This window comes from Sycon ciliatum, chromosome 1, assembly GCF_964019385.1.
Source record: "Sycon ciliatum chromosome 1, ocSycCili1.1, whole genome shotgun sequence".
Taxonomy (NCBI): domain Eukaryota; kingdom Metazoa; phylum Porifera; class Calcarea; order Leucosolenida; family Sycettidae; genus Sycon; species Sycon ciliatum.
In genome coordinates this window covers 75,635,631-75,649,015 of record NC_088643.1, presented here as the reverse complement: position 1 = coordinate 75,649,015, position 13,385 = coordinate 75,635,631, and the positions used below count along the sequence as shown (strand labels likewise).

At 46.0% G+C, this 13,385-nt stretch overlaps 1 protein-coding gene across 1 annotated transcript; it reads right to left on the bottom strand.

Annotated features, from left to right (window-relative positions):
* Positions 1 to 5,761: 5,761 nt before the first annotated feature.
* On the bottom strand, positions 5,762 to 13,236 carry LOC135805485 (rho GTPase-activating protein 11A-like). The gene is made up of 7 exons (XM_065319521.1): positions 12,869 to 13,236; positions 10,817 to 10,920; positions 10,334 to 10,430; positions 9,700 to 9,938; positions 7,797 to 8,095; positions 7,370 to 7,397; positions 5,762 to 6,863 (listed from the first exon to the last, which is right to left on the bottom strand). Exons 1-7 carry the CDS (start codon positions 13,046 to 13,048, stop codon positions 6,665 to 6,667), a joined length of 1,146 nt encoding a protein of 381 aa, XP_065175593.1. The 5' UTR covers positions 13,049 to 13,236; the 3' UTR covers positions 5,762 to 6,664.
* Positions 13,237 to 13,385: the final 149 nt, after the last annotated feature.

The following is a 13,385-nucleotide window of genomic DNA, read 5'->3' as shown; positions in this document are numbered from 1 at the left end:
GCAGGTAGACTAAAATAGAGCCAGCTAGCTGTAGTACTAATAATTGGCAGTATTGCAGTGAACTGATAGTGATACTGATACTGTGATAGAGTTTGTAGTGTACAGCCGACTAGTCCTGAGTTGGGTGGCATGTACCATGTGTACCTGTGGGCAATTGCGCGAGCGATGTCATACTCGAATGTAGATCAACGCTAGCTGTGTATGTAGCGCAACATCAAGCTGAGAAGAAGTAGCGACGACCCGGCCGGCCATTATGGAATCCAATACACCACACCACCACATAAGTCATTGCGCGCTCTTGGCCGATCCAAACTCTGCACTCACACCAAGCTGCCACATGATCACGAACGTCGACACCACAGCACAGACAGTGATCTAGTCGACAAGTCACGTTACCACTGGTTACGACTACGAAGATTTGCAACAGAAAAGAAGGCGACGACTGACCACCGTCCTTGACCTTGGCTTTGAGAGGCTTGACCTTGACTTGAGAGTTGAGTCGACTTTCGACACCCATTGCCGGAGACGATGATAGCGATGCTACATGTAGCAGAAGCCACTGACGTGTTGTTATGACCACGTGCATGTGATGACTGTAACGTAACGAGTTACGTCGTTACTGTAACTTGACCCACACTCCACTCACTCCACTCAGTTCTACAATATTCAATAATCTGAAATGTACCTATCTGAAATGTACCTATCTGAAATGTACCTATCTGAAATGTCTCCTTATGTGAAAATACAGGACGCCAACCTAAATGTACAATGATTGTACAATGTTGTATCTGACATGTACCCATACTGGGCCATAGGGCCATATTTTAAAGTGAAGTAAATGTACCTATCTGAAATGTAGTAAGTATCTGAAATGTGCCTCCGAAATGGAGGAGTAAAAGCATGAAGCTTGCTTGGAACTACAACACATGTAGGAAGGACTCCATCACTCAGTCACAGCCACTCCCCAGGCCAGCGACTTTTTCCCAGCTTGGCGGTTGAACATACTTGAATCATGAAGCAGCTAGAGGTATTGGTATCGCCTATCGGTAGTCCTCAAGCGGTGATAATCATTTTGACGACGCCCCATACTACTACTACAGTGTATAGTGTGTTGGATCACGATGGACTTCGGATTGCTGATGATCGTGATCGCCAGTTTACTGACGTGTTGGCTTGCAGCGCACTTGCTGATTTATACTATAGTGATAAGTGCAGTGTTGTACATTTAGCTACAACTCCGGCCTTCCGCGTTACCATGGTTACCACATTGGCACCGACGATGACGTTATAACGTTACGGCAAAGACAGTGAGTGTTGCTAAGCAGCTTGGTTGACTGATTTCATTGGGCGCTTTCGATTACACGTTTACACAATTCTGGAACTGTTTTTTTAAATTCTGGAATGAGCGGATTCCGGCCTTGTAAATGAACGACTGGAATTCACAACGCATTTTTTTCATGTCATGTCACAAACAAAATAATTGATGAATCGTAAAAAGAGATCACGTACGCCCTCCCGCGTGCGCACGTGGACCCAGTATCGCGCACACACCGGCCAGGGAGGCTCTTCGCGCGCTTGAGTCATGACCAGACCGGTAACACAGCGACTGTGCAATTCTGGCGCCAGAATTAGAGAAATTCCGCCCTCTCTTCAGAATTGACGGATTCGACAGAATTGGATAAAATCAATTCTAACGACGGAATTTGTCACTTTTTGTGTAATCGAACTGTGCATCAACAATAACTAATTCTAGCATTGACCGAAATGCGTGTAATCGAAAGCGCCCATTGAATGTGAGTTGGAACAAAACCAAACGAGCAAGAATGCTCAACAAAATGGCAGTGGAATGGGGAGGGGCTAGATGAATTCGCATCAGGGAGTCGTACCCAAACCAGGTGTGAGTACGACTCCCTGATTCCAGGACCGACGGAAGCAGCTTTTGATTGGTCTGACCATAATTAACCGTCTAGCCTTTCATACTTTCACTTGAGTCTGTGTAGTGTGTATGATGTGGGGGTTACCGGGTATACATTATGATCTCCTCAACAGTAAACCGGCACAATCTTGAGTGTCCAAAAAGTTGGTCCGGCCACGGCTTGACCACAATGGGCCTGGATTTGCATGCAAAAACCAAAACTTGAGTAAGCCGGCCGGAATCAACGCCGCCGGGCCCAGCAATGAAATTGCAAATAGGATGCCATGCCGCAATGGTGGCTACATGTATACCGGTGCTACTGAGTGAACGTAATAGGACAGTTCATCGGAAGGAAAACAACACCTACAAATATGGAGAGGTGGCCCTGCAAGGAGGCACTTTGAAGAGGAAAGATGGCATACGGTTCTGGCAGTTTTGGCCTGACCAGTAGTCAGCTAGAACACCTCCAGCTAGGTGTGATACAACTACCCCGCGGGTATAATCTGTCCTCATGAATTCTGTGACAAAATCATAATTCTGCGCCAACCGCTGCAAATTATGTGGCTGCAAGGAAAATGAGTATAATGTAAGAATCTCCGCAACTGCTCCAAAGTGCGTTGCCCTTACAGTCCATTTCAAAACTATAGACGCGTGAACTCATACGTACGAGCCGTACGTACTGTAGCGCACGACAGCCTTGAGTTTTGCATGAGTGTTTTCTGGTTTGCAGATGTGTTTTTCAGGTTTTTCTTCGTCGCCGCGGGAAATACAAAAGATGCAAAACACGCAAAGCCGCAAATGAAAAGGTGTGAGGAAAGTCTCAAAAGAAATGAAAGTCTCAAATGAATCTTCTTCTTGCTTGCATTTTCTGAGTGCCTGACTGTAATGGCTTCCAAGGCCCGTAAGAATCTCAGTGATGCCGAGAAAGATATGATTAGTCGTGTTCATTGTATCTTCGAACAAGAGCTGGATTTTGATTGACGCTTGAGTATCCGAAATCCTCGTCGTCGAACTCACCTTGCAACTGGCATGAGTGAAACCACTGTCACTCGTCGTGTCAGGCGAAGGGAACAGGGAGGCTCAAATCAAATCAAAAAGAGAACATATAATTATCATCTCTACTGTATTTCACCCAACAAGATCCAAAACATGCAGAAAAGAAGAGAAAAAAAGGCAGGAGGCGTGATGGGATTCGAATACCCCACACTTGTACTGGAAATCACGGATCGAAACCACGAGGCTACCAGGACCCGTACAAAAATGCACCCGCGATGGTCTGGGCGCAGCACTGTCTCAGCAGGAGCAAAAATCCGAAACAAACTGGTCAAACCCTTCAAAACAAAAATTACATGTAAAACCGGAAAACCTGGCCTAAAAATAAACTTCAATTGTAGCGAAAACAAAGTATATAGCCAGAATTGTGAAAGGGGAAGTTAAGGCAAAAATTAAAATTTCACCAGTTGTAGTCTTCGGGGTGCTGAGTCGAATGGTCTTGGTCCGAGGAAGCTGAGACGCTCCCTTCCTACTTGAATCCCAATCGAACTCGCGCACTTCCACCGAAACTGGGTGACTGCGCCCTACTAGATGGGGATTTGTATGCAAAATGTCACTAAAAGCGCCATTTCGTTCTTATAAAAGCACGGATGACCGCGATTGGCCCATATGTTGTAGGCTTTTGGACGCTGAGTCGACTGGTTTTGGTCCGAAAAGGCTGCGATGCAGTGTTCCTCCTTTATTCCCAATCGAACATGGTCGAACAAGTGGTCACGTGCTCCTGCGTACACCAGTCACCTGGTCACCGTGCCTGCAGGGTACAACTTACTAGCCTGTTTGACCTTTTTTGGGTGCAGTCCTGTCACTCGAGTTGAACTCGAGTTGAACCTTGGTGTGAAAGTTGTCGCCTGCTGGCGTGGTGACCAGGTGATTTGGGCACCCAAGAGCACGTGACCGCTTCTTCAACCATGTTCGATTGGGAATAAAGGAGGAACGCTGCATCGCAGCCTTTTCGGACCAAAACCAGTCGACTCAGCGTCCAAAAGACTACAACATATGGGCCAATCGCGGTCATCCGTGCTTTTATAAGAACGAAATGGCGCTTTTAGTGACATTTTGCATACAAATCCCCATCTAGTAGGGCGCAGTCACCCAGTTTCGGTGGAAGTGTGCGAGTTCGATTGGGATTCAAGTAGGAAGGGAGCGTCTCAGCTTCCTCGGACCAAGACCATTCGACTCAGCACCCCGAAGACTACAACTGGTGAAATTTTAATTTTTGCCTTAACTTCCCCTTGAAGCGATGCAGAGACGGAATCTGGAGAAAAAACTAATAAGGCCACACTGAAAAAGGTCTGTGGTTCGACTCACCCGACCGACCGTACATTTTTCAGCCCGACCGTAACTTTTTTTTCGGCGGGCTGTCGTGTGACTGACGTACGTGGACTGAACACGTCCACGTCTACGTGCTGTGCAGCGTGAGTCTGCGGACGCAGGCGGCTCCTTTTGGACTTGACTTGTAGTTGTACTGCAGTGCAGTGCAGTGAGTGGTACGACTGCTGCCTTGTGCTGGTAGTAGACTCTACTCGATACGACCACCGGCAGACTGGCGAGACTTATTTTGAAGTGACCGTCCGGTTGAGAGTGATTGCCTCGTTCCAGATTAAGGACGGCCTTCTGTTTTGGGATGAAGGATAGACGAGATTGCACTTTCCTCGTGTGGGAACGATATTTCACCTGTACCTGTAAGTTGCTGCTCCATGTGTGCAAGCACAGGAAGCGTCGATGAAAAAAGCCCATGTATTCGTGCACGCCGACACCAAACTAGCAATACATGTACCGGTACATTGTACAATTTGTACTTCGAAGTAGTTCCCGAACTTACTTTTTATTTCTGCCACACAATGTTTCAAAGTATTAGCCAGTGATCCCTTTATACAACATGTATGGCATAACACTGCGTAATAATGCCGATGTACTGGGTGTCTGGCAGTACAGTGTATTTACATGTACTAAAAATATATTTTAAAAAAATCCGCCCGCCCGCCCGTAAAAAAAATGTCCATGTTAGTCGAACCACACACCTTCCTCAGTTTGGCCTAATATTTAAATAAATCCCATCGAATTTTGCAAAACACTACGCGTCTATAGTTTTGAAAGGGCCTATAACAATTTTAAAAACCAAAACTATTTGAAATCCTGAGTTGAAAAAAAAGGAAACGACCGGAAGTGTACTTTGAACGTCATGATCAGGCTGGTTTGGCTGTGGATCACATCATAAATTTGCAGAAAAAATAAGTTTCTCGACCTTTTCTGCAACATTCCGCAGGATGTTCTAAACTCCAGGGGACAGAACACTATAATAATCAGGGTGCACATAGCTGAAAACAGTGAAACAGGAATCAGAATACTCCAGTACATCTTGCATCAATCAGGATGAGATACATGTACAAGGTGCTCATGTGCTGATGACTTCCATCAAGAGCCCATAACCCCTGGGGTTATGGGCTCTTGCTTTCATGTACAGTTACTACAAAACCCACTCACTAAACTCTTGTTTATCTCATACACAGTACACAGTATGTGATGATAATCATGGAGACATGTACTTTATACCGAAATTTCCATTAACTTTTATTTTACTAGGGTGTTTCCCGCAGACGTATGGTCTCCTTACGGGAGCCCCTAGAGTTAATTAACCACTCCACTAAAACGAAACAAAGGCACCTATCCCTCACTCTAAAGCCAGTGAAACTCAGACACGAAGTCTTACTCTGTTGTTCGGCCTTACTGATACAGTATCATGTATAGCGTTAGGACAGGAAATACCTAGGCACACATGTTGGGAAGGAGAAGTTTTCCATTCAGAGCTTTTGTTCCCTCGGCTTTCATTTTACAGTGTAGGCGTAACAGCGGGGAAATATTATTATATATATAATAATTATGGGAGTCTGGCTAGGCTCAATGTGGGAAGGTACTGATCCATTGCTGATAGCACAATATGAAAAATGAAAATGGTATGAAACTGATGGTGCATGAACAATTTTCATGGACACATCGTGACAATTTTTTTTTCGCATGGTGATAAGCAAGGCGGGAGTATTCCACCACTCCCAGGTGAAAAGCAAAATAAAAAATCGCAAGGCAGGCAGTAAAGTGCACACTGAACTTGTACAGGTACCGCGGTAGTAAAAAGAGGTTGGATGCAGAAGGCACAAGTTGGAGGGGGTCTGAGAAAGGGTAAAAACATAATTATAACGTTACAATCTCATGTGGTTGGATGCTTTTGCATGGCGCGATAGTTTTCATCATAGAAAGAAACAAAATGAAAATATGCCTACATCAAGCACTAAATCTATTGGATGAGTAACAAATAGGCTAAGAACACTAAGACATAATTATGTACAACGTTTAGAAGATCTAAGTACGAATATTTCTCATGTACTTCAAAGAAGTAGCCGCAACTGCAGCAACAGCAGCCAAACCGAAAGAAAGCAGTCCAGAGAAGACAACATAGCCACTAATGCGAGATCGAGCATCTTGCTCACTCGGCAACAGTCACAGCCCTTGCACTTCGCCATCGCTTTTACTAAGCAGCGCCACTTGCGGGGACACATCAGCTTGGAAAAATGTCGACGGCCCTCCGGCCAGAACACAAGCTATCTTGGTCAAGGCAAAGTCATGCAGAACACGTGCCACCTGGCCAGGTTGTAGTCAACAGAATGCCGTGAAATCACTTTGATCAGTATCAATTCATACTCATCGGGCTGGATCGGGCTGCGAAGAGTTTAGATCTGGCACATTCAGTCGTGAGCTGACTCCAAGAGCAGTCGCAAGCCGTAGAGATCGGCGCCGAATAAGAGTTTTCTTCGGCTTCAGAATTTCAGGCAGCAACGATGGTTTCTTCTCCTTGAATGTTTCTTTCCGTCTTAAGGGGTTCTCAGCTGCCAGAGCTTTTCTACAATATCAACACCAGCACACGAAGAGAAAATGCAAACGAATCAATTTCAGGAAGAGAGGAGAGACAAATGATTAAATGATAAATGTCCGAACCGAATGCTTGGCGATCAGATCATGCAATGACTTTGCATGACATTGACAACTGGGATTGCCATTCCACGGTTAGCTGTAGCATATCTTGGGTGCACACAACAACGGCTTTCCAACTTGGAAGGTTTGTACGATACAGAACTCATTGCTCATTGCTATTCGAAGATTATTATAACTGTATCCACATACACACAGGAGACCTGGCGGATCAGAGTCTCTTAGTTGGCGTGAGTTGATCAAAAGTAAATTCATTTAATATGAACACTACCGATCGATAATATTTGCACGAGGGTCAGTCAGATTAGACGTTTCTGAATCAGCAGGAATACAACCAACCTCTAGGATCATGGGGCAAATGCAACTCCTACCAATCAATCCTGAGAAACAAGTCTAATTATGGATTTATGGACGTACCCTTTTCGTATCGCCATGTGGCCGAGATCTGGATGGAGCGAGAGAAAAAGTCAACAACAAAAGAAATTATCACAAAGTCTCGTTTGGATGGAGAGCCAAGGATTAACTTATAGTAAAGAAAAGTGTCAGTGCCGTGCGATGTTATCGCATGAGCTCATTGTTAAGTAACTGGCGGTGTTAGTGGACATTATAGCGTAGCTTGTAGGTCCTTGGTCCTTTTTTATATATTTTTTACAATAAAGTCTCCTTCCCTTGCAATCTCGCACAACAGTACACCAAGTCAGAATAATAGCTGCATGCATTGCGCTTACACACCACCCCTGGCCCTAGAGGTCATTGCACTTACTTGTAAACACCACTTCTGACCCTAGAGATCACGGCACGGACGCAGAAAATTAAAGCTACCCCAGTAAGTAAGATAACGTACCTTTGAAAGATGGTCGTCGTCGGATTTTCCTGGCTTTGTGCGACATGGAATCCTCACTAGTACCGCTCTTCAGACTCGAAAGAGACTGAACGCGGTCGAGATTTCCGCGCAGGACCTCGCGCCTCCGTCGTGATAGCCACCGCGATTGGCGAATAAGGATCTTTACGACCGTTGTTCTGAGTTCCAAGTCTGGACACGCAGCGTCCATCGATGGCATGAGATTGGGTGTTAGTACCACGGCTAGGTTGTCAAGATCCATGAGATTGCTTTCTGACTCCCGCGATACCCTGTAGAAAAACCTGGAAAGGTGAAAAGGCAATATTCGTCTCAGAAATTTACGCCATCCGCGCATTGATACCGAGTTCAAAAGCACATCCCGATCTAAGGGGAACTCCTTCAACCTCGCCTGATCTGGCTGCTTGCACCTGACTCTGTGTGGGCCATAGTGCAATGTGAGGCCATGAAGAGAGTTCAATGTATTTCAGACTGCACTCCACCATACACAGCAAGTTCACCAAGCCACCACCCAAGCAATCCTTAGAGAGGTTTTGCAGAGCGAACGTTCGCAATGATTTTCGCGTTCCGGGTTGCGAAAACTATTGCGAACGTTGGCGCGAAATTTGTGTTTTGCATGTTTTTCGCTCCAAGGAATTTTCGCGTGCACTCGCTTGTTTGAGAAGTGGTCTTCATCCGATTATTTTGTTGTTGCGAGTGACGGCACCCTGAGTCATGGCCTGAGACGAGAGCTCTTTGACTACCTTGTCCATGGCCGGAGACTCACAGACAAACGGGTTGGCTTGTGCCGTAATCTGGCGCATCAACACCTGAAATTCAAAAAGGCATTGTTGATGTAACCGACTCTGTGCAGTGAGAAGACGAGCAGGCAGGAGATCGGGGATGGTTCCGGAGATGAAGCAACACGGGCTGCCACAAGTATAGGAAAGCTAGCACCCGCGGACCAAGCCAAGAGTAGAGATCAAGCACAAACATGAGGATTGAGGGTGGCTCACCGCACACGAACAGTCCACAAAGAGCGAAAATTACTGCGAATGTTTGCATGTTTCTCGCTCCAAGAAAATTTCGTGTGCACTCGCTTGTTTTTGAGAAGTGTTCTCCATCCGATTATTTGTTTGTCGCGAGTGGCGGCACGCGCACCAGGTACCCTGCCTGAGTCACGGCCTGAGACGAGAGCTCTTTGACTACGTTGTCCATGGCCGGAGACCCACAGACAAACGGGCCGGGTTGGCTTGTGCCGTAATCTTGCGCATCAACACCTGAGATTCAAAAAGGCATCATTGATGTAACCGATTCTGAGCAGTGAGAAGACGAGCAAGCAGGAGATCGGAGATGGTTCTGGAGATGAAACAACACGGGCTGCCAAAAGTATCGGGAAGCTAGCACTCGCGGACCAAGCCAAGAGTAGAGATCCAGCACAAACATGAAGATTGAGGGTCGCTCACCGTGCACCAGGCTGACCAGCGGTCCACAAAGAGCGAAAATTACTGCGAAAGTTTGTTTCGCGTTTCCTGCAACTTTCGCGTTCAAAACTGCAAACGTTCGCACGAAGTTTCGCTTTTCGTGACGTCAAACGAAAATTCGCGCGAACGTTCGCTCTGCAAAATCTCTCTCTTTACTCAGTACTGTACTGGACACACCAGCCTGGTAAAAGCTGTGTGAAGATTTCAGTACGGATTTCTTGCCAGAAGACCCCACAGAGCACTTCTGCAATGCACAGTACAGTACTTAGTATCTATATGCTAGAACAATTCTCAGCCCTGGAGAGAAGACGCCAACACAATGCAGCCTATATAAACGTGATTATTGTGACATGCTGTCGCTTGCCCCGGCCGTGAAGAGCCAAATACCAACAAAGAGTTTTGCAGATGCATACACCGGTGCTTACTGTAATGTGTACTGGAGGACAAACTGATGACTTTCCGGCAACAGCAAACACAAGTCCAGCAGTAGTCGATCCATCAGCGTCGGCGAGTGCTGGAAATTGTGAGCGACGAAAATAAACGAACTCAGCAGCTGATTTAAGAAGAGGCAGATGGGCAGCTCACGGAAGTAGACCTTCAGGAGGTTTGCAATATCGTGGGCCGATGCATCTTCCTGCAAATAACACTCCCGGCAAAGTTGAACCTGTGCCGAGCAGGCAAAACACAACAGGGTTAGCACTGGATAGTCACTGCACCGGAGAAAGCGTGGAAGGCGGAATGTAAACAATAGGCCCCGTGGAATTTTATAGTGATGTGCAAAGTGCACAGGTTATATGAGTTCGTGTAAATCTTCAACGTGCAAAAAACACCAGAATAATATTGTGTCATAGAATGCGAGATGTTTGACCACAGTTTTCAGGTTTCATGGATAAAACACACATACCGTACAAGCAATCACCCGGCAACATATACTGACATTATGCGTTTGTTAAATTGTTACAATTGAGTCTGCGTTTAGTGCCAAGTGTCTCTGCTATGGTCGTGAGACCCTGCAATGCAGCATCAGATTTCAACATTGAGGCACGAAAGAGAGCTCACCCGCAACTGCTTCTGACGAGGTAGGGAGCCGGTCTTGCGAAAAATGCCCTCCATTTGTATGTGCTCCTCAAGAAACTCCACCATTGTCACCAGCGCTCTGCAGTAAGCACAAACAGTAGCCATGTGGGGGGAAAACACTGCTAAGCCCGTGCAGTGTCTCAATCGACGATCCAGCCGACACGCAGAGCACACACGCCAGCAGCCTGCCCGTGTGCGTGGTACGTCCTAGCAGATGACCAAGTCATGCAGTGTAGCATTGCACAATAGAATATATCAACTTATCAAGAGTGCAGTCAGTGTATACATGTACATGACTGTATACATGTATGTATGTAGAAGAAATGCATACAAGTGACCTGCAAGTGACCTGCAGCCTGCACCTGGTGATCACAACCATGCACATGTACATTCGAAATCAGGCGTTAGTGGCAAGATGAAACCAGATAGCGAGACAGGCATCAGTGACTGTGGTGCAGTTCTTACCCTGGCACTCGTGCTGTGGTCTTCTCGTCCAGTCTCACCATTGCCAGGTGATTCGTTTCGGGGAGGGCCACGCCAAAACAGCACTCACGCTCGTTCACGGTCATCTGCACATGAACATTATCAAACAGGCAAAGGTGCAGAACCAGTTGAGAAGCATTACTCTCTTTTCAAGTAGCAGGACAGGAAAGTTACAGCTCACACTGTATTCTAGAATCCATGCACAATCAACAGAAAAATTGCTTTGATGAGACCCGGTATGGCTTTGGACATGGAGCACTCTTTTCGAGCCGCCTTAACCTTTCCGGGTTCTACTTTTCTTTCACGTGATATAGGGCAAGTAGCATTGCACTTTGCCCTCCACAGCAACTCTCTTTGACACAGCTCCATAGTGGTACGGCACACACACACACCGCATCTAACATGTTGTTATCTGAGTAATGACTGTCGTATTTTCTGGGACCACACGTGTACACATACTATAGCGGACATGGAAATCCAGTCGATTGACCGGGGCCGGCGCCCTCAGCGTGTACAGACCGCTGCGCGCATGCAGTGCACATGTTGATCCGATGCGCCCAGCGCGCTGCAGCGCATAAAAATGCATGTGTGCACCGTTTATCCACGGCTGCATGGCCAGCGCCATGGGGCCGCTAGACGTGTGACCGGATTTCCATGTCCACAACAGTAGATAGCATGATGCTTTAGGCTCTAAAATTCCAAGTGCACGCTGTGCTTCGTATATGGAAATGTGCAGGGACAGATCAGTTCAGACCTTGCGAAACCTGGAAGGGGAGGGGTGCACCTACAGCCAAACTTTTGATGATGGATTTTATGTTCATACTGCAGGCTATTTCGGTGATTGCACACCACATTGTATTTTCATTAATTGAGAATGTGTGTATAGCTGTATCAAGTGCATGTGACATGATGTCCAATCAGAACAGCGTCGCAGCTTGAACAGTAATGATGTACATTTTCCTGTGATTAGAAAGAGAGTTTCAAGGCTTGCACACGTGTACAAGAAAGCAAAGAGTAATGACGATGGCAGTCGGTGCACCGACATTTTACTTTACAGGTTTGTCCATGTTTCCTTCATCCTATTTATCATCTACCGTGACGGTGAGGCGCTATATGATATCCTGTCCCATGACCCATGATCATAAGTCATGCCACACGATCATAAGTCATGCCACACTGAATGAACATTCAACTGATGATCACACCAAAGCTGCAGAACACCAGTGTCTACCAACACTGCACTGAGCCTAGGCTCTGGGTGTGCCATTTATACAATCACAAGAAATAGTAAGAAATACAAGCGTTATAATTAATAGTTTCTCACCCGCCGTTGCACTTAGCTCTCACTTCACTTCTATTGTCTCACCTTCCCTCATTCTATTTTGGCACTGTATTTTGTTCTCGTAACACATCATTGAATGTATATTTAATCATTGTTCAGCATGGTTACTCTTCAGTCACGACTTTCCACTGATGAATGTGACAAGAAAATTAATTCTGGTAAACTTTCATGACTTCGTTGTAGCGTGGCGATGACTGCAGAATTTGTTCTCTTTATTGCTATTATAAAATTGTTGTCTCCACGTCGATTATTTAAATACAAGATAAGAAAGAGTAGAACAAGAAATCAGCAGAGATTCTTGCCCATCGCAAATAATTCTTTCACCCCATTTCAATGACTTGCAGAATGCAAAAAACACACATCCCATGCATGGACTTTCATGTAAACCCTTGGGAAAGAGAAACACCCAATCATCCACCAGCGCTCAGCGGATGTCCCGAGTTGGAACTCCAGATTCAAATAATTGCAGAGGGTCTCGATTTGCAGCTGAACTGATTGGATGAAAGACAAGTACCCGAGTACAGGCAACCCGCACGATTACATTCGGTATGTCCGCCGATTACATGTATTCAACAGATTGACACACGGAGACTTCACTCCGCTCCACGGCATACATTGTATGTTGGAGCAAACTTTGCGAAAGCAGCTGGCGATTGAACAAAATCGGATTCGAAACGGGAGATGCTACTTACTCGTCTCTTCTTAGGCTTTGGAGTGGTCACCGGAGATGTTATTGAAGAATCCTCTAAAGAGGACCGAAGATGTAGCGTTCCTTCATCTGGGAGCGCCACTCCCATGGAGGACAGCTTCTCGTAGATGTTTATTCTGACAGCTGAGTTGGTTGAGACACAGGAACTATCCAGAATATCCATAACAGCTGCTACGACAGAAATTGGAGACGAGCCAAGTGGTAAAAAGGCTCGGATTTCCTCTTTACCTAGAACTACACAAGGTTTTTCAATCCCAAAAATCTCCCTCTTCTCTACAAGAAACGTTCTCCTTGTTGCAAAGAAGCCGCCCAGCTCTGGTTGCAACCGAAACCGGCAACAGCATTTTTTGAATTATTTTGAATTTCCCGGATACTAGTATCGGATTTGGTCCCTTTCTGGAACGTCAGTCCGTCGTCGTTGAACTGTCAACGTAACCACTGGTAACGTCTGATGACCTCTGTGAGTGTGAACGACGTAGTAGTATACGTGACGTCAGACG